This window comes from Stegodyphus dumicola, chromosome 10, assembly GCF_044657685.1.
Source record: "Stegodyphus dumicola isolate Sdum_Otavi_A_Nest chromosome 10, ASM4465768v1".
Classification (NCBI taxonomy): domain Eukaryota; kingdom Metazoa; phylum Arthropoda; class Arachnida; order Araneae; family Eresidae; genus Stegodyphus; species Stegodyphus dumicola.
Window position 1 is genome coordinate 122,966,071 of NC_140777.1, and position 22,625 is coordinate 122,988,695.

The 22,625-nt window shown below is 30.3% G+C and overlaps 1 protein-coding gene across 3 annotated transcripts in view; it reads left to right on the forward strand.

The window, feature by feature from the left end:
* The window catches only part of LOC118201085 (G patch domain-containing protein 1), a 129,824-nt gene that overhangs the window by 96,089 nt on the left and 11,110 nt on the right, over positions 1–22,625 (forward strand). For all 3 annotated transcript variants that reach the window (XM_085825480.1, XM_085825482.1, XM_085825481.1), the window contains exons 12-16: positions 3,124–3,284; positions 15,709–15,773; positions 15,932–16,403; positions 16,493–16,584; positions 19,534–19,634. In XM_085825480.1, coding sequence (XP_085681606.1) covers positions 3,124–3,284; positions 15,709–15,773; positions 15,932–16,403; positions 16,493–16,584; positions 19,534–19,634 — 891 coding nt within the window. The remainder of the gene's footprint in view (positions 1–3,123; positions 3,285–15,708; positions 15,774–15,931; positions 16,404–16,492; positions 16,585–19,533; positions 19,635–22,625) is intronic.

Genomic DNA, 22,625 nt, shown 5'->3' on the forward strand with positions numbered 1-22,625 from the left:
ATAGATTACATAAATAATCTTGCAAACTGCTCCATTTCTCATTTTGATTGTTTATTGCCCTTGTCTGTTCTTCCACATTCTTCTGTAAGACAACCAGTGCAGATTCTGGATAGTAAGGACACTGATGTAAATTCATTCTCACTTGTGTGCTATACAGATCGTAGTAGGATTGATGATAAAGTTGGTTTTGCTTATGTTATTTTTTAAGATGATGTTGGAATTGAGTATCACTAATTTCACATTAGAAATGAATGCACTGTATATATGTCTGAGCTTCTGTGTATTAATTTTGCAATTAAGTAGATAATTAGCCAGAATGGACGTGGTTCCAGCTACTTAATCTGTACGGATTCACTCTCTTCCCTGGAGTCCCTTAAAAATACCTCTATATGTAATGATACTGTTAATATAAAGCAGTCTCGGAGATCTGAAAAAGAAGAGTATATCAGTGTTTTTTACATTTGTCCATGGTCACTTGGGTAATTATGGAAACGAGAGAGCTGATTGGTTTGCTAAGAATGCAACTAAAAATGATATTAATGTTGATGTAAATATTCCAGAATCTTATTTTTAAAAAACATTCAAAGCTAAAATGATTGAGCAATGGAATTGTGATTATACTAATTATGAGATATATACTAATTTTAGAATATACTAATGATGTATGAAGCATACATCTTTTATAGATTGAAATAAATAAATTGCAATGCATTTAGAAATAACTTAAAATCCATATGCAAAATAAAATCCATCCCATATTCAATTTAGAACAAACCGTATCCGAAAAACCAGAGCCACAGTGGCAGACTGCATAATAGATGAGAAAAAATGCCAAAACAAAAATGAAATGGATAAAAGAAATTTATATCTTTCGCTGGATCATCATCAGAAGTAAATACATCAGCTTGTTTCTGAACAACAAAGATGCAAATTAACCCCTTGCCTGTGAAATATATTTGAGAAAAACATGCCAAAAATGGAAATATTTTTTCCTCATTAATTTTGTTCGTTATTATCATCAAAATGTTAGATATAGATAATTTTTTTAAAAAAATTTTTAATAATAATGTATCTAATATTTTATAAAATAACTAATATATCCAATATTTTCACATATATGAGAAATGTTAATGGATTACAGTAATTTTTGCTCAAATTATAGTAAAATAAATCAAATAACATAATTTTCAAGATAAATATAGTAGACTAATACAACAATATTATTATTTATATCAACCATCATGAATTCCATGTCCCTCAAATTCCTTTGAATTTCACAAATCCTTTACTGTATGCTACATATGGAAACATGGCATGCCACACAAGCCTACATCACAGTCTTTACAATAAACTCGAGTCTCACGTCATATCCTCTCTCATTTTTCATCAGTTTTATGACAATAAAGGAAACATTGTCTGGTTGGAGTAGTCTTTTTCTTCATTGGTGGAATATGTTCAGGAAAGTGTCTACCCATAAATCGCAACAATTTCATATTAGGATACCCTGGTCCTGTCAGCTGAATATATGGCTTATTATCTTCAATTATTTGTTCCACAATTGAGATTCTGTAGTCCATATTACATTTTGCACCACTTTACAACTGATAAATAATAAAGGAATTCCAAAGTGCTTGATCCAGAAGGTGGGAAAATATATTTACGTAGTATTTCTTTCCACGTTTTCTGGCAATGGAATAGTCTGTAAGGTGTTGTTCAACTTTATCAACACCTCCCATAGTGTTGTTATAGTCAGCAACTACTTTTAGGTTTCAGTTTCTATTGCTTCTTCCAAACTTTTATCTCAATCATTTTTGAAGTATAGATGGAAGAAAATTATGTAATTTCCTTGTCATGCCATTTCAAGATTGTGACCAGGACCCAAGCTGGAAAATTCAGAACATCACTTCTCTTTCTTTCTTTTTTTTTTTTTTTTTTATTTTATTTTATTTTTTACTGATTGGTAAGTCTTTCCTGATTGCCCGTATATTTGTAAATTCCAGGCCCGTATATTGAGAAAATGGTAAATTACATATTAGCCATTGGACGAATAGAGTTTGGGTTTCACGGAACTGAAGCACCAATTTTTCTTGGTCGACCATTCCATAATCGAACTAAATTTGGGCGTCACAGCAAGAGTTTAAAGTTTAATACTTAAAATAATCTAAAAAAATTAATCAAAATAATATGTATCTTTATTAGCCCAACTCCCTTTTTTTTTATTATTATTATCATTATTTTTTATTCTTAGCAGACCAAGCCAAAAAATAAACATGTAAATATAAGCAATCCAGCACATGAAAAAATAATAATTTGGAACCACAGCGGCAGGAGTAAAAAAATTTTCTCAGAACAATAGCATCAAAATCATAAACAAGTGAAAAGGCCCCGAAGCCAATAAAAAATAATTTTCCATGAAGGCTGAGTTAAAAAACAAAAGCAAAAAATGTAAACAGAAGCAATCTAACATATGAAAAAATAATAGCAAATGAAAATTTGATCCAAAAAAAAATAAGAAGAGCTAGTTCCTAAAATCTGTAACAGCAGAGCTACAAGTCTTGAAATAAAAAAACATCAATTCAACCTGCCCCATATCAAATGACTATTGTTAAGTCCAACATGTACCAAGTAATGAGATAGGATTACCACAAATCTAAAACTGATCAACAATAATAAAATCAATTAGAAAAGAATTCTAATGTAATATTAAATATGGTGTAGTGAAATGAATAATTTGCAAAAGGAGTAAACATCTGTATCCAACACCACCTGGGCAATAAAACAAAAAAGGATCTTCAAAATGAAAAATGTAAAAAAATTAAGTACAAATGAAGTATTACTTCGTTTCAGTTCAATGAATAGAATTTATTTTTAATTCATCAATCAAAAAAGTTGTAGTTAGTGTAAAAATATATTTTGAAGAAAAAAAAATAAATTTGAAGATGTTAAAAAATAATTTTAATGCTGAAAAGAAGCATATTCTATCTGTATTGGTTTCCTTCTTTTTCTAATATGATATGAAAAATTTTTCATCCCTACAATATTACTCCAGTTGTCATTTCAAAATCTTTCGACTAACTGTGTATTTATTTTATTTTTAAATTATTTCTTATAATATATTTTTAGCTCATCTGAAAGTGGAGTTCCTTGTTTTCAGAAAGATAAGTCATCGCTTTTTGAAAATTTATCTTTTACAAATGACAAACCTGAAAAATGTGATAACCCAGTGATTAGTATTGGCATACCTAACAGTGCCTTAGAGAAATCAGTTAGTATGAACACAGGAGGTAAATTTTAGCACTTTTTATTATTATTTTTATTTTGATTTATCTGGTTGTAACGAAAGTTTTCCACCGAAAAATGCTCTTAATAAAGTTAATAAAAACATGAAAGCAGCACCTATAGTGCAGGTAGTAATCACCACTCAAATCTATGATTTTCTGCCAACGTTTTGGTAGTTTTTCAAAGCCTTCAACCCAGAAACTTGGTGGTCATAAGCCTAAAAACAGATAGACACCCTGTGTAGAATGGCAGATAGCACCAGCAAGATCTACCTGCAAGTGTGAAAAAGGTAGCAGTTCGAGAGAGCAATGTTGGGATTATATGGTGGATGTGGCAAAAGTTCCCATTCGAGCCCATACAGAGTTCAACTGGTGAATGCAGACACATGTGGTCTTGCATTATCTTGATGCAACATTACCTTTTTGCTCCAGAATTCTTCAATGTTTTTCTTTGATGAAAGCATCAAGACAGAATAGCATCTTCTGTACACCATACTGTTGATGGTTTTACCTTTTTCCAGATACACTTTGTGGATAATACCACGGCAATCCCACCAGATACAAAGCATGATCTTTTTGTTAGTCAAATTGCGCTTTTCAAAGCTGCTAGTAAGCTCACCTGTCACAGAGCAACCAACCACCTTTTTGGGGTGGTGTCGTTGAAGTAAATCCATTTTTCATCACAAATGACAATCCAGTAGAGAATTTTGTCCTTGGGTTGATATTCAAACAGATTAGTGCAGACCTTAAAATGCCTGTCCTTATTTGCTTGAGTCAGCTTATGTGACACCCAGTGATTGAACTTGTGTGTCAAGTTTATGTGATGCATAGCATGACTAATGGACGCACTATCATCTAACTCTTTAGCAAGCTCTTGAGTGGTTGCATACCAATCTTCTGCAAATTCTCGCAGGTGACCTTCATCAATAGTCTCAGTAGGCCGGCCGTTTTGCTTCTTGAATGTCATAGTCCTTGTTTTTGAACTTTCGGTACTAGACCTTCACGGTGTCATATGATACAACATTAGTACCTAAAGCTGTATGCATGATTTGGTGACATTTTTCAACAGATCTGAAAGTTAATGGCGGTTCTAAACTGGTAGCATGATGGTTCCATTTCAGACACCTTATGCTTAATTATAATGATATTTTTTTTTACAAATTTCACAACACAGTGTTCTAAAGCAAGTCTCTTTCTTTCAAATGCCAAAAATTGTTTGACAAACTATGATTAAACAATCCAACATGAACTATTTGTGGTGGCGGGAAACTGTCGTTAAAACCCGATATATTGATATCTCATATTTTCATGCTATATTATAATTTTAAGTAAAATCTAGCACTTGCAGATTTCAAAGTTGATCCTTTTATAAGTTGAATCAGTTTATATGAACTGAATGTTTTGTAAATTTTCTGAAAATAAATCTGGAATAGGCTAGGGTTAAGTTAAGCTAGAATTTCCAGTCAGTAGAGCTTAATTAGAGAACTAACATTCGAGTGTATGAATAAATTTTTGTAATGCACATACTGATATTTGTTAAAACATAAATTAAAAAAAAACTTTTTGTAAAGAGAAATACATCAGAATTTCAATTATCTAAGTTTCTAGGTATTTAAAAATTCAAGTAGTTGAATTGCTTTTTTTTCTATAGGTTGAATATATGTATGTATATATATATATATATATATATATATATAATTTATTTCCTAAACAATATTGATTAATTGATTATATAATATATATATATATAGATATATACTATAAAGCAAGCAAAAGAATTTTATTTTCATTTATCTGGCTTTTTCTTCCGACAAAGATTATGCATGTAAAATTGAAGACAGATTTATTTCTGTAAATTTAAATGATGAATTTTTTTTTTTTTTTTTTTTAATGTTTCTAAGTATTAAACTAAAGAACTAGTAATAATTTTCATCAATAATAAAATCACTCACATACACCAAAAGAAAGAGAAATATGATATACATAAAAACCTAATAGAAAGTTAACTCAGTTCAGTTTCAATGCATATAGTGAGGGTATCATAATTTCTTATTATGGAAGAATAAAATAGGTACATCACAAGCATTATGTTTATTCAGTTTTTAGGAAATAAAAATACTGTTTTTTATCAATGATTATAATCTGCATATTTGCAAAATTAATGTGGCAACATGTTATTGAATTGGTAAAAGTTTACAATAGGATACCCTTGATATTTTTGGCAGTTTTCATGACACCAAGAATGGTGACGAAAAGCAATGTTTCCAAGATGGCCGTTTTTCAAAACAATGCTAAAAATGTTTGTTACAAAAGCAACTAAAGTGCTCAGCTTGTGTATTCTTGGTTACATCTCATCGTCAATGTTTGATGGCTGTGGCACATACATAATGCAAATCGTGTAGTCCCGGAATTAATCCTCCTTCTCCTGATCCTGGTATTGATGACACCAGTAACCTCTGCAAAAGTAGGAATACAAATTGTCATCTGATGACTGCCAAAGACCCAGGTTGCAAAAACCTGTGCTCCACATGCCCTCAGTGGTGTTGGTATGAGTGCCAGTTCCAAACGTCTTTCTTCCTATAAACCCACTCATAGCAATCCAGTTGATCCTCAAGTTCGACCGGACACAATCTCTCATAAAAACTTGACATTCATAGCAAGAGCTAATTAAACCTTCGTTCATACACCAATCAGTTATAGCTTTCGTACTCTTTTGCTCTAAATCATGGGGAAAACAAATATTTATCTTACTAAACATACTTCCTTGTGAAAATGATAAATCAATTAGAAGCAGTCAGCTAAGGAAAATCAAAGGTCAATTAACAGCAACTAAAATTCTAATACAAGGTTCGTACGGTCCTTAAGAGTCCTTAAAAGTCCTTAGATTTTTTGGAATCCATTTTTGGTCCTTAAAAGTCCTTAATTTTGGCCAAAATCAGCAGAAGGTCCTTAATTTTAATCATCTGAAATTTCTGCTGTTTTTACGACTGCCATTTTGGAGGAATATTTTTGGCGATTCACTGACATATATATGGCTATCTTTTGAATGGGTTCATGAGTTATAATTTGTTTCGATTTCTAATATAAATGATGGGATACTCAAGTTTCTAAGCAAGAAGTGAAACATAAGCATTTCAAAATTCATTTTTTCTAATAAAGAGCTCTTAAACAACTTTTCTCTTTTAGGGATGTGAATTCTTCTATTAAACGGTTCTAAATTTGGTGACTTTTCAGCATTTTGGCGATTTTAAGATCAGTTTCTATAGAAACTTTAATTCCGAGATCTGAGAATTTTTCCACGATTTTTTTAAAACATCGTAACATTGATAAACTTCATTAAAATAATGGTGATATATTGAAATTATATTTAAAAAATAAAATTTAAATAAAACATTGTTATTTTTCGCTGTCATATTATAAAGTTTCATTTTGGCAACTTATTGTACAATATTTTGAATCTGAAAAATAAACAAGGTATAATGCTATAAAACAGCTCTTAGCAAAAGCAAAATTAGGTATGTAATTAGTTTAAAATGTCTTCTTTTTAATTTTTTCATAATAAGAGTTTTTCCCATGTAACTAACTAAGATAATGGTAATATAGTTAAATTACATTTAAGGAGTAACAGTAAAATAAAATATTTTTATTTTCTTTTGCTGTTATATCATAAAGTGGCATTACTTTCCATTTTGGCGGCTTATTATATAGTACTTTGAATATGAAAAAGAAAAAAAAAGGTAATAAATGGTATAAAGCACAGTTTATAAAACAATTCATAGCAAGAACAAAATAGCTATATAATTAATTAAAAATTTCTTCTTTTTAATTTTTTCATGGGAAGAATTTTTCCCATGTAATTGTCTCAGAATATTCAGAATTGTCAGAGTATGTATCAGTTTTCTGTATAAAATGAATTTTACACTTTTTTCATTGCTTTTTTTTTCCAATATATTTCTAGCCCTTTTTCTCTTGGAGAATTGGTAGGGCTAATTTTTCTTTAGGATTGTACAGATTGCAACTTTTGCAAAATGTTGCAATGTGTTGCAAAAGATTTGAAGGCAAGATTTACAGACTCACAATTATGGAAGGCTCCAGAAAAAATTCACAAAAGGGAAATGTCTTCATTGTATTAACATATAATGGATGTACTTTACAGAAAGTTTGCAATGAATTTCTTACTTTTTGGAGAACGTATGGAAGAACAATGAAAACGTAATATTTAAATGTTTTACTTCTGATACGAGAATCTTAACATGCAATCTCTGTGGATCCTAAATTCTGCTGCCTAGTACCTTTCTAAATTCTGCTTCCAATGCCTGCTCTAAATTCGAAAAGTTTTGCCATTTCTAGATTTTGTTGTTCGGTGTGTCACTAAATTCTAAAAAAATCTGCCACATCAGCTCTGAAACTGCCCTTTACCATATATATTTCATATTTCTTCTGAATGTTCATATTACTAAAGAAATAAAATTAGCTGCTTTTTCTGTACATTCTAAATACATTTAGTGTTTTTTAGAATAACAGAAATCCTTAATTAAATCCAAAAATTCTAAAATGAAAAAGAAATGTTTTGAAGAAAGAAACTGAATACATAAAGAAAATTATTCTTCAAAAATATGTGTAGTTATTATTATGTAAATTAGCCAATTGTTTATGATTTCAGCCTTTATTATAATTTCCCATTTCTATTTGCTCATATGATAGAATTACTGAGCCAGATTAAATTTAAATTAAATTGTATAATCTTTGACCACATTATCAGTTTGAATTTGACTGTTCTTGTTTAATTATGTCACCGTGAGCTGTAATTGATTTTGTTAGCATCAGAACATGCCTTTATCTTCAAAGTTATTTTTAAATAAGAGGCTTATTTAAGCCTTTGTCTGAAATTGTAGTTACTTTCAGACATAGCGATAATATGCTTCATGTCTGTTGGGGCTTTGGACTATTTTTATCAGATGAAATAAACCCTCATAGGCACATTGTGGAGAGGTTGACAAGTCAGGAGATAAAGCACGTAGAAACTAGTGAGAGCATTGGTTTGCATATTGAGACAAATCTGTAATTGTTAGAAAAGATGCTTAAAGAGAAGGAAATCAATATAAACTAGCCAAAATGCCTGGGAAGGCTTCAAATTAAAATGACGGATAAATATTTTGTTGAGTGTTGTTGTTACAAAACATAAATGTTTTACAATATGTTTACAAAACATAAATGTTTTGTACCTTTTAATGTGTAATTATCCTAATATCATTCAAGAATCTATGTCATAAATTACATGTATTTTAAACTGTGAAATTTTATTAGATTTTGATTTTAATAGGGCTTTTTTAACAAATATTGTTAAAAAATGAAATTTAATAGTGGTCATGTAAATCCATAATGACTAAGGATCTCTAACTACCTAATTTAATTATTTATAACTAACTCCTTACCCTTAAAAATTATCTCTACATATTAAAGCGAGTTATTGCTTTTCATTAATACTCACTGTGGTCACAAGGTAGAATAAAAAAATGTAAAAATTCAAGTAAAACTTATTCTTTGCATCTACTGAGACTTAAAATAATACAAAACAACTTACTGGTGCTTTAATGGCCTATTGAACCCTTAATGTATATTACCTGGGTTACAAACCCCTGAAACTCTACACGAAGCTACAACACTAACTGCATTAAACAGAGCCTGACTAACTTTCAACACTTGCCAGCTGTGCCTATATCAGGCCTTTTCAGGTTTGTTCTGATCTCTCTAGACAAGCAGCAGTGGTGACAACATTCGGTCTTTTGTTATGAATCATGCTGATTATGATCTTACTTCTCATTTTAACCTATGCCATTTGACATAAAATCTACCTGCCAAATACTAACTTCTAGACTGAAAAATATGTGACAAAGTGAAAGATTAAAAAAATCAACATAAAGCTAACTGTTAGTAAAACATAAATGTCACTTATCTCCTTTCAAATATGACCAACTATTATAAGTGTAAAATATTTAATGCTACTTGATTACTTGATAAATTGCATTAAATTTATTTTATTCCCAAACTTATTAATAATTATGTTAATTAATTCATATTTAGTAATAATGCATACTACTTAGGGATCTATTTTATTTTTAGGATGGTATTACAAAAGTGAAATTCAGGCATAGATAATATTTTTAATTGAATTTATTCAGTTCCCATTTGCTCACGTGTCCTTAATTTTTTTATTAATGGTCCTTAAAAGTACTTAATTTCTGTGTGCAGAAATGTGTACAGACCCTGTAATAATTCAAAATACATTTCTTGTATGTGATACACATACTACAAATCATGTAGCCCTGAATCACTAAACTAAGAACTTTCAGCCAGATTAAACTGAAGAAAAACATTGGCATGTAACAAAAAAAAATTGACTGCTGTAGCATCGAGGAAACAGAGTCTGGATTACCAGAAAACCAGTAACCACACTGGTATTTGATGCCAAATCAAAGAGCACCCTTTTTTACACCAGAACCAAGAATTAACTCAGTTCAGTTTCAATGCAAATAGTGTGTCATAGTTCCTAGTAATGGAGGGAAAAGGTATATCACGAGCATTATGATTATTCAAATTTTAGAAAATTAAAGTACTGCTTTTTTTTTTTTTAATCTTTATAATCTACATATTTGTAAAATGATTATGTAGCAACATGTTATTGAAATAAATACATATGTATGGTATACTTATTGGTTTAAATTAATAAGCATATCATATGTTAAAAAATACATATTTACTGTTTTTATCTTTTTGTGGTATATAAATCTACAAATATTAAAAATGTACAACTAAATAGCAGATTTAATTATAACTGGCCTTGGAAGACAAGCTGATAATTCACATAAAGTGAACTTAACATCTGTGAATACAGTCTTCTGAGATGTCAATTCATATTTAATTCTGCAATACCTTGGATCTGAATCCACCAGACATTTCTCTCATTTTTGTTTTTCTTTCATAATAATTATGGTATTCCCTCATTATTATTACTATTATAATATATGTATTTAATATTTGTATTACAAAGAAAATCAAAAGTTTTTAAGTGTATTGTGTTTCATAAAATATATAAAAACTGTGCTAGTTCTTTATAAAATGTATAAATATAATCTGGCATTTAAAAAAAAGTTTGTATTAAAACCTTCTGAAACTTCAGGGGGGGGGAAACATTTGTAATTCTGGCTAAAATATAACTTTAGGACACATGTTTAAAAAAGGGGGATAGAGAGAATTATGTAAATGAGCTGTTTTTCTGGAAGAAAAGCGATTAAAAAATTCTGCTATGGGATGAGAAATATTTCTGGAAAATTCTTTTGCATTAATGTTTATACATAGCATTTGAAGAAGTGTATGCACTGATGTCCAGTCAGTTTGACTCCTCAGTAGGGAGTATGTTCTATTTTGAACTGTGGGATAGCCATTCATAACACTTAATATACTCATTTACAAATAATTTAAGAATTCTGAGGTAGTTTTTTTTTCCCTTCCTCATTTAGAGCATAAATTATGCTGCATGTATTTTCCAACAAATAACTGCAAGATTCTTTGTCTTCTTGTAATGTCCCATACTTGCTGAATGTGATTAAGGTCTGGGCAACTTTAATAGTACAGTCAAATACCGAACATCCGCCAACTCCTGAAATCCGCGTGGCCTCTTAAGATATAAACATTCAGTTTATAGGTTCCGGAAACTGCAACTTTGAGTACGAAATATCAAAGAAAAAATACTTACCGAATAATGACGTCATAATTACTGAATAATAATGACTCATAAGAGAAATACCAAATTATTGACATAAAAAAAGTTTTAAAAAATAAGATACAAATTTTTCCCTCTAATTTCTGCATCGAGATAAAAAAGCAGATGATTCACTCAACTCTTGAAGTTCAAGTTCACGATTCACGTTGTTGTATTTCCTGAGCATTGTCATTTCACAAGATTGTTCACTGCTGCCCTTTTTTTATCCTGATATTCTGTGGATAAATTCAGAATATTTTAAATTTCAGCCCTTTTTTAATACAATGACAGATAAAAAACGCATTCATGATTTTACTGCTTGCAACATTGAAAAACATAAACATGTTGCATTGACTGTAACGCAAAAAGTGCAAATTCTGCAAAAGATGGAGGCAGGTGCTACTCCTCGAATTATAGCAGAATGGTATGGAATTGTGACACGATTACGTATGATATATGGAAAAATAAAGAAAAGGTGTTGAAATTTTATAGCAACAGTGATTCTAACACCGGAATCCAAAACCGGAAATTTTTGTGTGAGGAGCAATCGGCAAACCTCGATGCTGTGTACATATAATACAATGAATAATATAATAAATTTATATATGTAATAATAATTTAATGCATATAATAAATTATTGCAATAATATATATAATAATTTAATTAAATGTATCTAATACGCCTTATTTATTTTGCACTTTTAGTCCGAATATTATGCATTATCTTTTCTGTCCTGAAATCCTAAAATCCGCACAACCTCTGGTCCCAAGCTTTGTGGATTTCTAGATTTCTACTGTATTTAGTATATTATCATATTTATCAGTCTTTCTTATTATGCATATATCAGTCCTTTAAAATCAGTAGTATTTAGTAAGAAAAGTTAATTTAATTTTTCAGTGATGCATAGATACTTGAATTTACACTTCTGGCCATTAAAATTGGAACACCATGAAGGAAAGCAAATACAAATATATATATATATATATATTGTATGTAAACAGTAGGGCATGAAGATAAAATGATTAAATTTGTAAGAAGTTTGGGGTTAAAATTAGTAGAAACAGCTGCCATCCGTGGCAGCTAAAACGGCCCTTACCTGGTTAGGCATGGAGATGAACTGGGCTTGGATGACAGAAACGGGCAACTTGTTCCATGCTGCTTTAAGTCTATGCCACACCTTTGTCAACCGTGTTCTGGAGAGGTGTGGCTGGCCAGTCTCTCAGCAACCCATGACCAGATGTTTTCAGTGGATGACAGATCTGGAGACCGTGCAGGCCAAGCAGCAGTCACAACATTCAATATGTGGTCTTGCATTATCTTGTTGGAAGATGGCATTTGGCAGGCAGCGAAAATAGGATACAACCACTTGAGATTCTGCATGCCTTTCAGTATGATCCTCAGCAACCCATTGATTCCATATTCTCATGATAGTGGTTGGATGTTGACCAGTGCGATGAACGATACCACGAAACAATAATCCACACTTTCTATAGGCAACGTTCCTACCTCTGTTGAATTCCGACGCTTGTTGGTAAGCATTTTTTATTATTATTCGAGGCATGATATTCTGAGCAAACCCTGACCTTACAAAGCACTTTCTGAATGAGAAATACACTACACAACTTTTCTTTTATGCAGTGCTTCAAATGACGTTTCTCCCTCCTGCATCATCTAAATGTGCTGAAATAATAATCATATGCATATCTCAACCTCTTCTTCCTTTCATGCGATTTTGACATTCGTCAGATTATTCCTTCCTGGTATTGCAATTTTAATGGCGAGCAATGTATTTCTAGGATACTTTTGATCAAATGTCAAGGAATATTTTTCATATCTAAAATTTTTAGTGGTATTTCACCATATATATTGAAATAAGGAAGAAAATTTTAATATTTGCTTGAGAAGTTTGTTTTTTCCATTTAATTAATATATATCAGAAATTTTCTGACTGTTTAGTTATAAGAGACAGCTTAATGTAAAATTGTGATTGTTTATATGCCAGTTACTATTATAGCACAAACCAATACCATATAGCTATTCATAAAAAGTGCATAGATTTCATTCAAAAATGACCTGCAGAGTTAAACAGGTAAATAAAATAATACAAAAAAGGGCCACCCAACTGGGATAGTGGTTAATGAGTCTGACTGCAGTACTGAAGAGCCCAGGTTCAAATGCCAGAGAAGGCATGGGTGTTTGTAAATATATGGTGACCGTATGGCATGGGGCACTCTAAATATGTGACAAGCCGAAAGTCCTCTTTAGAGGTTGGTGGTAGGGAAAGAGAGGTCGGAGACCCTTGGACCCGTCCCCCCTCCTCCCCCCTTTGAAGTGCTGTTCATCAAATTTGGGGACAGAACAGAGCAAAGTCAAACTGTTAACCTATTAACTGCCAAAACTACAAGGAATGTTTCTTTTCTCATGAAAATAACAACAAATATTAAATTAAGCATTTATAACATAAATTTACATTGAATTTTTAAAAAATTCTCTTACCTGTGGAAAACGCGAGTGTTGCGTTCGCGCAACGTCAGCGGAATAAGACTATGGATGTTTAGTGAGTAGGATTGTACTCATGTGATGTTTCTTTTAAGTGGAGTGCAGGATTACTTTTTAGCTGTATAACATTTTATAAATTTACAAATCACTTTACTTGTAATTAATTTAATATTAAAATATGCATTGTATTTCGTTTACAAATACAGATTATTTCACTTGAAACATTCAAGCATGAAAAGCTTGATTACGATCATAATGTAAAGCTACATTACATACTTTGCATCTATAAACGGTCTGGCTATGGTACTCTTTACAACAAAGTCTTTCGTTATCAACGGACTTTACGATAAAATGTCTACCATATCCATGCAATGGTTTTTGAACGCTGAATTTACTAGGTCTTCCTGTTGCTGATCTATTTATGGCTAATTCTGCACTCTCAATAGGAGTTTGCAAAAGGAATAATGCATTCTCGCATCTGAAATCTAAAAGAGACTTTATATTTCCAGTAGTAAAAAGTGGTGATATTTAGTAAGTTTAGATACGGTCTCACCTCATATCAGTATTGTCAAATGCAAATTCTGCTTCATATTCTTGTACTGCAAACGTGATATCGATTCTCGTACAACAGGAACAGAAATGTCCTTATCAAAAGACCAATACATTTTTTCTTGAGGTAAAGAATGATATCCTGTAAGCCATAATGTTCCAATAAATCTTCTCATATAGGCTTCAAATGCAATAAATTTTGGCGCTTTTTTTTTTTTTTTTTTTATTTTATTTGCTGAGCATATATATTTGTCTGTTCAACGAGAAGAGAGTAAATGTCTAAACGAAAACTAAAATTGAAAATCTGTGCACTAGTTTTGCTTTGTATTTTGTCTTTTATAATTTCTCTTCTATCTCTTTCTTCATTTATCCACTTCAAGATTTCAGTCTTCTGCTTTTTAAACTTTAGTATGACTGTAACTGCTTTTAGAAGGCTGAAACTTACTTCTTACGTGAATTTCAATTTTCCCGGCAGTATCATTTGCTAAAATATCATTATCATTATTAAATACATTGCCATTCCTTTCTTCTTCGTCACTAGATTCTGCAATTTCTGGAGGAACAACAGCAATATAAGTTTCATTCTGGTCATTATTAACATTATCATCATCTGTTTCTTCATCAAAAAATCTTTGAAGGGCTTCTTCTAATGTAAGATACCTCATTCTAGGCACTTTTAAACAACCAGAACATGAACCAGAACATCGAAAGGAATGAGTGAAAAAGGAGATTGACTACCCTTTTCCTGCTGATGTTGCGTCAGTGCAATACCTGTTTTCCCTTGCTTCCCAACACAAATATAAACATCTGACTGATGTAATGTTCTGATAAATGGTGACCTTGACTAAAAATAGATCACTCATAAAGACGGCGGTTCTTTCGTTAAATATTTTCAGCAAAAATACCCGGTCGAAAATTTTGCTTAAAGTATGAGATTAATTATTATAAACAAAATGATTGTTGAAGGCAAATATTTTTTTACAGAAATAATCTTCATAATATTCCCTACACAAAATCATCTGCTGGTATAAAATATCTTAGGTAGTTATATTTATATACGCATTTATTTTGACCGTTGCGTCAACGCAACACCAGCGGCTAATGGGTTAACTGCATGGTGCTCGAGGCTTTTGCCAACAACAGGCACAATCTTGCATTCTTTGCCATGAGGAATTTCATGGCATGATATTACTGTCAGACAAGTGAGATAGTCACAACAACAGCAACAACATATAAAAAGTAATAATTCTTATTTTCCATATGTGTGGAATTGCTGCAAATGCTTAAAAGAATGATTTTTAATATGTTAATTTTTCGTTAACATTCAGCAGATCATCATATATAAGTCATTATGAAAAAAGATGTTAATTAATTTTGAATTTTAGGGAATTGTACTAAAATGCAACCTTTCCCCCCTTTTTTTTACACATTTATCACAAAAATAAGTAAAACTGTAAATGTTTTAAATTATTCTTAAATGAAGTGAAATATTATTACTTGTAATTGGGAAATAGTAGAGAATATATCATTACATTCTATATAATTTGGTTTATTCTGTGCCTAAACTGTAGCAAATACATCAGACTGATATTTAATTTTTTTATTTTATATATTTCTAGATACTGCAAAAGATACATGGGAAGAGAAGAATTTCATTCAAGTACTTCCAGTTAAAAATAGTGAGGTATATATATATATGTATATATATATTAAAATCCTTGCTAAAATAATTCATTTAAAAAAATTATTGCATTAATTAACATTATCATCTTTCATATATTACATACTTAATAAAGTTAATCATATTTTTTAATGTGCTACATGAACTTTTATATGTTTTAGGAACAGTCATCTGAAAGTAAAAGGCCACCAATTGATTTGTTCAAAGATATATTTGAAAATTCTTCTTCAGAAGATGAAAATTTAGATGCTAAGCAAGAAAGAAAAGAAGAGTCGGCTTTTGGACCAGAAACAGAGGTGCAGTCCACATCTTTGGTATCTTCCCAAAATACAGTCATCTGTGATAAAATGACTGTAACTTCTAATAACAATGGCACAACAAGATCTAAAACCTCTTCATTCAACAAAAGAATTGGTTTGGGAGTTTTTGAAAACTTAGATTTAGATACTTTAAACCAAAGAACTCGAGTTAAGGAAAGTTCTTTCACAAAAAATTCCGAAACAAAAGAGTCTGAAACTTTTGTTGAAAAACTAAATATTAAAGATGCCAAAGAAAGCATTGACCATGATTCACAATATGTAACAAAGTTACCTGATGAATTTTATGGACCTGAACTCCCTCCTAATTATTGCAGTATGTATAAAGTCTTGAAATACACATATTAAAATCAATTACCTAATTGAAATATTTTTAAACTGTAAATTCAATTCGTTTTCTTTCAGGTACTCCAAGTTCTAATTCTGCCAGAACTGAATCTCACAGGCATTCAAAACACAAGGTGAAACATAAGCACAAACATAAACACAAGCATAAGGTAATAAAAACAGAATTTTCTGAATATTATATTTAAAAAATTTTGTCTCTTAATTTATGAAAATATGTATATACTTGATGATCCAAATATAACACAAAAAATAAAAATTTAATAATTCAAAAAGCCCAGATGGTATACAATGTGTTTGATATGAGGTTTCATAGAAAGACATAAAATTTTTTTAAATAATGGAAGCTTTTATTGCCAGAATAGTTATATTTTTTCCCAGCAGGTGGTGCTGTAGTGGCTCAGAGAACTGGTATTTCATACAAACATACTCAAGATCATTGTCAGGATATATCCATATAAAATCCAACATAATTATAATATTAATATATAATATACATCCCATAACACATTTGCTAGAAACTCATCAAGCATCTTTGAAAAACATCTTGAATTTGCAATTTAAGCTTTTCAACATATGGCAAATGTAGAATGGCTATCAAATGTGTTATGGATTAATGGAGTGCACTTTTTGCTCAATTGAAATGGAAAATCATGCAGCTATTGCATCTGGATAAGAGATATGATAAATGGGGAAATATATATGTACATGATTGTAGAAATTCTGTTGAAAAAAATTACAGCATGGTTCAGGCTCACTGCTTTATTCATTATAGACCCCATTTTGAGGAAACCCACAGAAAGATTTTGAGCTATTTCTATCACAGTCGAGCATTATGTATTGCTTTTAAGAGACAAAATCAATCCCTTTCTTCAAGAAAGGCATGTACATCCTAGTGTAACATTCTTGTAGCACGAAATGCCTCTTGATAGGTCTTACCTGGTAATTGTTGCAGTCAACATATCCTAATAACCATATCTTCAGTTCTTGTTTTCCACACAAATAGTCACCAGGGTCTCCAGAAATTACACCTAAGCCCCGTTAACAAGAGCAGATTCAACCGGTAGTGAAAACTGGTTCTTCCAACGTGGCCCATTATCACGGCGACAAGCACTAACTGCTTCTCGGAATTGGAGGTAGAACATTCCTATCTCTCGGTTGCAGGGCAAATGGGGAAATTTCCTATACTGCACTGCACGATTGCGCAGTTCACTTAATTTTAAAAAACAACATGGCTGACGTGCAAATAACTGACTGCTTGCTGGACTGTCAAAGAAACAATTGCGTTGGTAGATACCTAAGAATGTGATGTCATCCAAAAAAATTACATAGAACCATAAGGAAATTTGTAAACAAGTACAGACAAGGTTAACTGATCCTAGGTATTCCAGAAATACCATTCAAATTAAAACTAAAGACGCGCATATTGGCTTCAACTCGACACGGGGACTGATTACCTTTTGAATGCTTTTTTTTATTTAAGAACTTTTTCTACTTTTAGGAATGTTATTAAAGGGTTTTTTAAAACAAAATAATTTTAAGCTTTTTTTGGCAAAATTTTTGGCAGTATTTTTTTTATTATTATTTTAAATTTTTGGAAGAAATGTTTAACAATTAAAATGTCATTCTTCTCCTACAATTTTCAATCATTTTCCCCCATATTTTCTTATTCTATTCATTATAATAAAGTTCTTAATAACTTAAAGGATCGATTTTGTAATTAATGAATTAGTTTCTGAGGAAAAATAAACATACATTTTTATGCAAAACTTTTAAACAAATATGATCTCAATCACATTTCCACTTCAAATCATTTTTCTTTTCAGTATTTTGCAAAACCCATTCTTATTTTTCTAAAGTATATAATTTTAATTAAGTGGTAAAAATATTAAATAATTTAAGCCATATTTATATAAGTTTTAGAACTTTAAATAATAGGATTTATCTAAAAAGTGCAAATTGAGAAAACGCAATTTAAAGAATATAAGCTGTCTATACAGTCATTAAATCATTTCAAATTTCTTAAAAATTTTATTACTAAATTTCATTACACACACATATATATATATAAAGTAAATCTGGTGCTATTCCATTGGTTAATGTAAGTAAACATAAATTACAAACTTTTATTTAAAATCTTAAAACATGTTCTAACAGATGAATTAATTATAATATATTTTCCAAAACGTTTATAATTAATATTAAAACATTTATAATTAATATTAATGCTATTAATTTGTTGTTTTATTCATTTTTTGGAAAAGCAAAGTTTGAAATTTTAGCAGCCACAAAACATTTTATTTAAAACCGCTCAGCAGCATATGTGATTTCTTTTCTTCTTTTAATCATTTGGCCTCGTATATCAGTTGCATTTTAAATTAATTTAATTGAATAAAAAGTTTTAATGTTTTGCAGGTATGCTTACAAAATGCATCTTCTTTAAGATGATGGTAAAACTTTTATAGATTATAATTCAAAATGTTTTTTGAAAAATTTATAAAAATTATTTAAAAATACAAATTTTAAAAAAAGGTGAATTTTATTTGAAATGAACTAAATTTTGAACTGTGAAAGAAGGAGTCAAATAAGTGTAAAAAAAAGAGATACTAATAAATACATACCAAACTGAATTAACATTGAGGAGCTAAAATTTTGAGAGCTAATTTTTTAAAAACTACTTGTATGATTTTTAAAAAATTGGCAATTTGGCATAATTTGAGTTGTAGAATTGAAATATGGAAAAAGACTGGCATGTCATTTCAGAAAAAGTTCGATTTTGTGTCAAAATACCTATATTAGAACAGTGCTATATATAAATCTAATGCATATCCTAAGTCGGGTTTTCGAGACATGAAAAATACAATTTGAATTTCGTCATATCGGCCCAGTAAAACGGGAGATATGAAACTGTCGCTCCTTTTTCTTGCGCAGTGTACATATTTGAATAACTTAATACGCTATTACTTGTGAGTGGTATGGAAACTACAAATGTTAAAATATAAAACAGGAAACCTTCCCTGATCTTTCTTTCGAAATATTAACAATGTATAAAATAGATTTTTTTCCCTTGCACATTCATTTTTTATTATTTGAATCTTTAGAATAGTAAAAAAAGGAAGAAGAAAAAGAGTTCCAGGAAAACATCTGATGAAGAGTCATCGGAATCAGATGAAGATATACCACCAGCAATAATAATTGAGAAGTAAGCAAAATAAAAAACACTTTTAAAATTAGTGCATCTGTTCTTTGAATTTATTTGTAAAATGATCACTTTAGACTTTTATTCTTATGAACTATTTTATAATCATTTTAGGCAAAATAATATTTTCAACTGAAAGAGGCAAATCGTTATCTTTGTAATCCGAAATGCATAAGAGTTCTTTTTTCATTGAAACTAATAGTGAATTCTGTATGATTTGTATAATTTATTTAAAAGATAGAGAGTTTAAGTAAGGGATTTCTGAAACTTTGCATGACCTGAAAATGTGCCTTTGTCATGAAATTTCATTTTATTGAAAGTTTTAAAGAGCAAAAGTTTGTACAAAACTACATTTTTAGTACATAATGTAACTGAAATATCAGTTTTAAAAGGGGGGGGACTTTCAAAGATATTTCATTTTAGTCGTAGAAGAAGTCAGTAAATTATTATTATTATTTTTACAAGATTATTTGTTACAGTAAATAAAAGATAGTTTTGCAAGTAAGGCAAATGTAGAGGGGAAATTATAACTGAGCATAGATTGTGTTCAAGTGAAAATGCCTATTTGATTCAGGCAGTCAACTACTATTAATTTAGAAGTCAAACAACAAAAATAAGCGTTATATTTTCAAATTTTCACAGGACTAGTTTCGATGGTTTTACCGAACTATCATCCTCATCTGCAAAAGTGCAAATGAATGAGATAAGATATAAAGATTGCAGCTGAAGATAATGGTTCGGTAAAACTATCGAAACTAGGCCTGTGAAAATTTGAAAATATAACGCTGATTTTTGTTGTTTGACTTAAATTAATATTTGTTTGGCGTGTTATTGTATCTTAATTAGTCAACTATTAGCCAGTACTTTTTTTATTTCCTCTTTTTCAATACTTTTTCATTTCATTTTCATTCATTCATTCATTTCCTCTTTCTCGTTTTTTGTGCTTGACTGTGTCTTTGACGTTTGCATCTGTTAGTTGAGATGAAATTGCAGGTTCTTGACTAGTGATAAGGTAATCATGCTCTTATTTAAAATTGAGGTATATTTTGTTATTGCAACAGAATTTCTACAGAAATTTTAATTCTAGCTCTTCATCTTATGAAATGACATTGCAATGATATTTAGCAGGTTTTAATTTTACATATATTTATTTAGTTGTTTACAATCATTATCTTGACTGATTATGCACTAAAGAAATTGATGTCATCATTTCTTTTATGTCTTTCATTATTCTGCAATCCAAAAAGAAATGTTAATTTACTCTTGTATCAGGTTTTCAAATCTAAAATGTCTCAGTTGAAGAACAACTACAGAATTACAGAGATGTTGTTGAAAAGTATTGCACACAAGTATTGCTTATTATCAGAAGATCAATATATACACAGTTTATCTGTTTAAAGAAATCTTTCTCCTTTTCTTTTCAGTTTCTGAAGTGATAAAAACTCCTTTTGTCATCAGAGCATTGCCACTTAATGCATAGTCTCAAGGAAGTGATTTACATTGTTGTCAAAAGCATAATTTTTTTCAGTGTTAAAAGAGGTCTTCCTTTCTCAGTCCAGTCTGTTGTAATATAAAAGAATTATAATCTTCTATTTCAACAGGTTTTCTGTATATATTTCTCACTTTTAAAAACTATTAATTTCCCCCCTCCCCTTATTAGCATTAAATGAAACATTAGAGCTGTATGACTATATGTGCTTAGTAGCTACTTCAATCCTCCAAGCATTTGTATTTTCAATTCTGGCAGTACTTCCTTTACAATAAATCTTTTTGGCTATAACATCATACCTCTCTTTAAAAAACTGAAGTCATACATTGCTGGTTTTATATTTTTCTCATTGCTAGAGATCCAAGAATTTTTTTTTTTTTTTTTTTTTTTTTTTCTTTCAATTCATTGGGCTGCTGATGAACAGATTAGATTTTTTAGGCGCAAAGTCCTAAAAATGTTTTCAGACAGCTTATTCAGATCTGCAAAATAAGCTTTAAGTAAACTTTATCATGGGATCATATTGGTTGCTTACTATGTTATTGTTTTATTGCACCTTTTTTTTAAACTAAAAAAAAGTATGGATCATACATTTCTTTAAAAAAAATAAGACTGCTTATTCAACATCTGCAAAATAAGTTTTAAATACTCTCTATCATTGGGATCATATTACTTACTAGGTTCTTCTGTTGGTTGCATCTTTTTTTTTTTTTTTTTTTTTTTTTTAATTTATTCTAGAATTAGCATCTTCTCCACAGCTGCACATAACTCCTTTTTATTTTCTTTTACCTTAAAACTAATCTAAAAATGACAAGAAAGTAGTTATATTAATATTTCTTTATTTGCTATTGAATTGTAATAATTAATTTTATGTAACTGAGTACCACTGCTTATTAATACCCAATTTATTAATATTAATAAATTATTTGGGTAATTAATCTCTTAAGCAACCTTAAATTCATTAATCTTTAATGCCCCCTTCCATCCTTTTCTCATGCGACCATCCCTCTAAATTAGTGTGTACTGAAAAGAGCCTCGACCCTCTGCCTAGCACACTGTAGATCACACTTCAACCAATAAACTGCTTTTCAACAGCCAATAGCAAACCTTCACCTGCAGAGCCAACCAGCTCCTTTCACTGCTTCTACCTCGACAACTTTACACCTCCCTTTCATTCAGCCTCGAACTTTCGCCATCACCACCAGCACTGCACTCAGCTCTCGGAGATATATATACCCAATACCAGATCTTCATCATCTACTTCTTCAATTTTTACATTTTATTAGGACTTTGCCATATTTAATTATCTTTTGACTGACATATTGTCTAAATCTGGACTTTGCCATTTTATTGAAACTTTCCGCATCCATACTTTGGCATGCCTTAATTGCTGTTATAAATTTTTTCTACATTTCTATGACTTCTGATTCATGCTATTTCAATGTTCGGGAAAAGAAAAATTATTGCTATACTGGGATAGGGCTAAGCCTAGCTGGTCCAAAGTAACT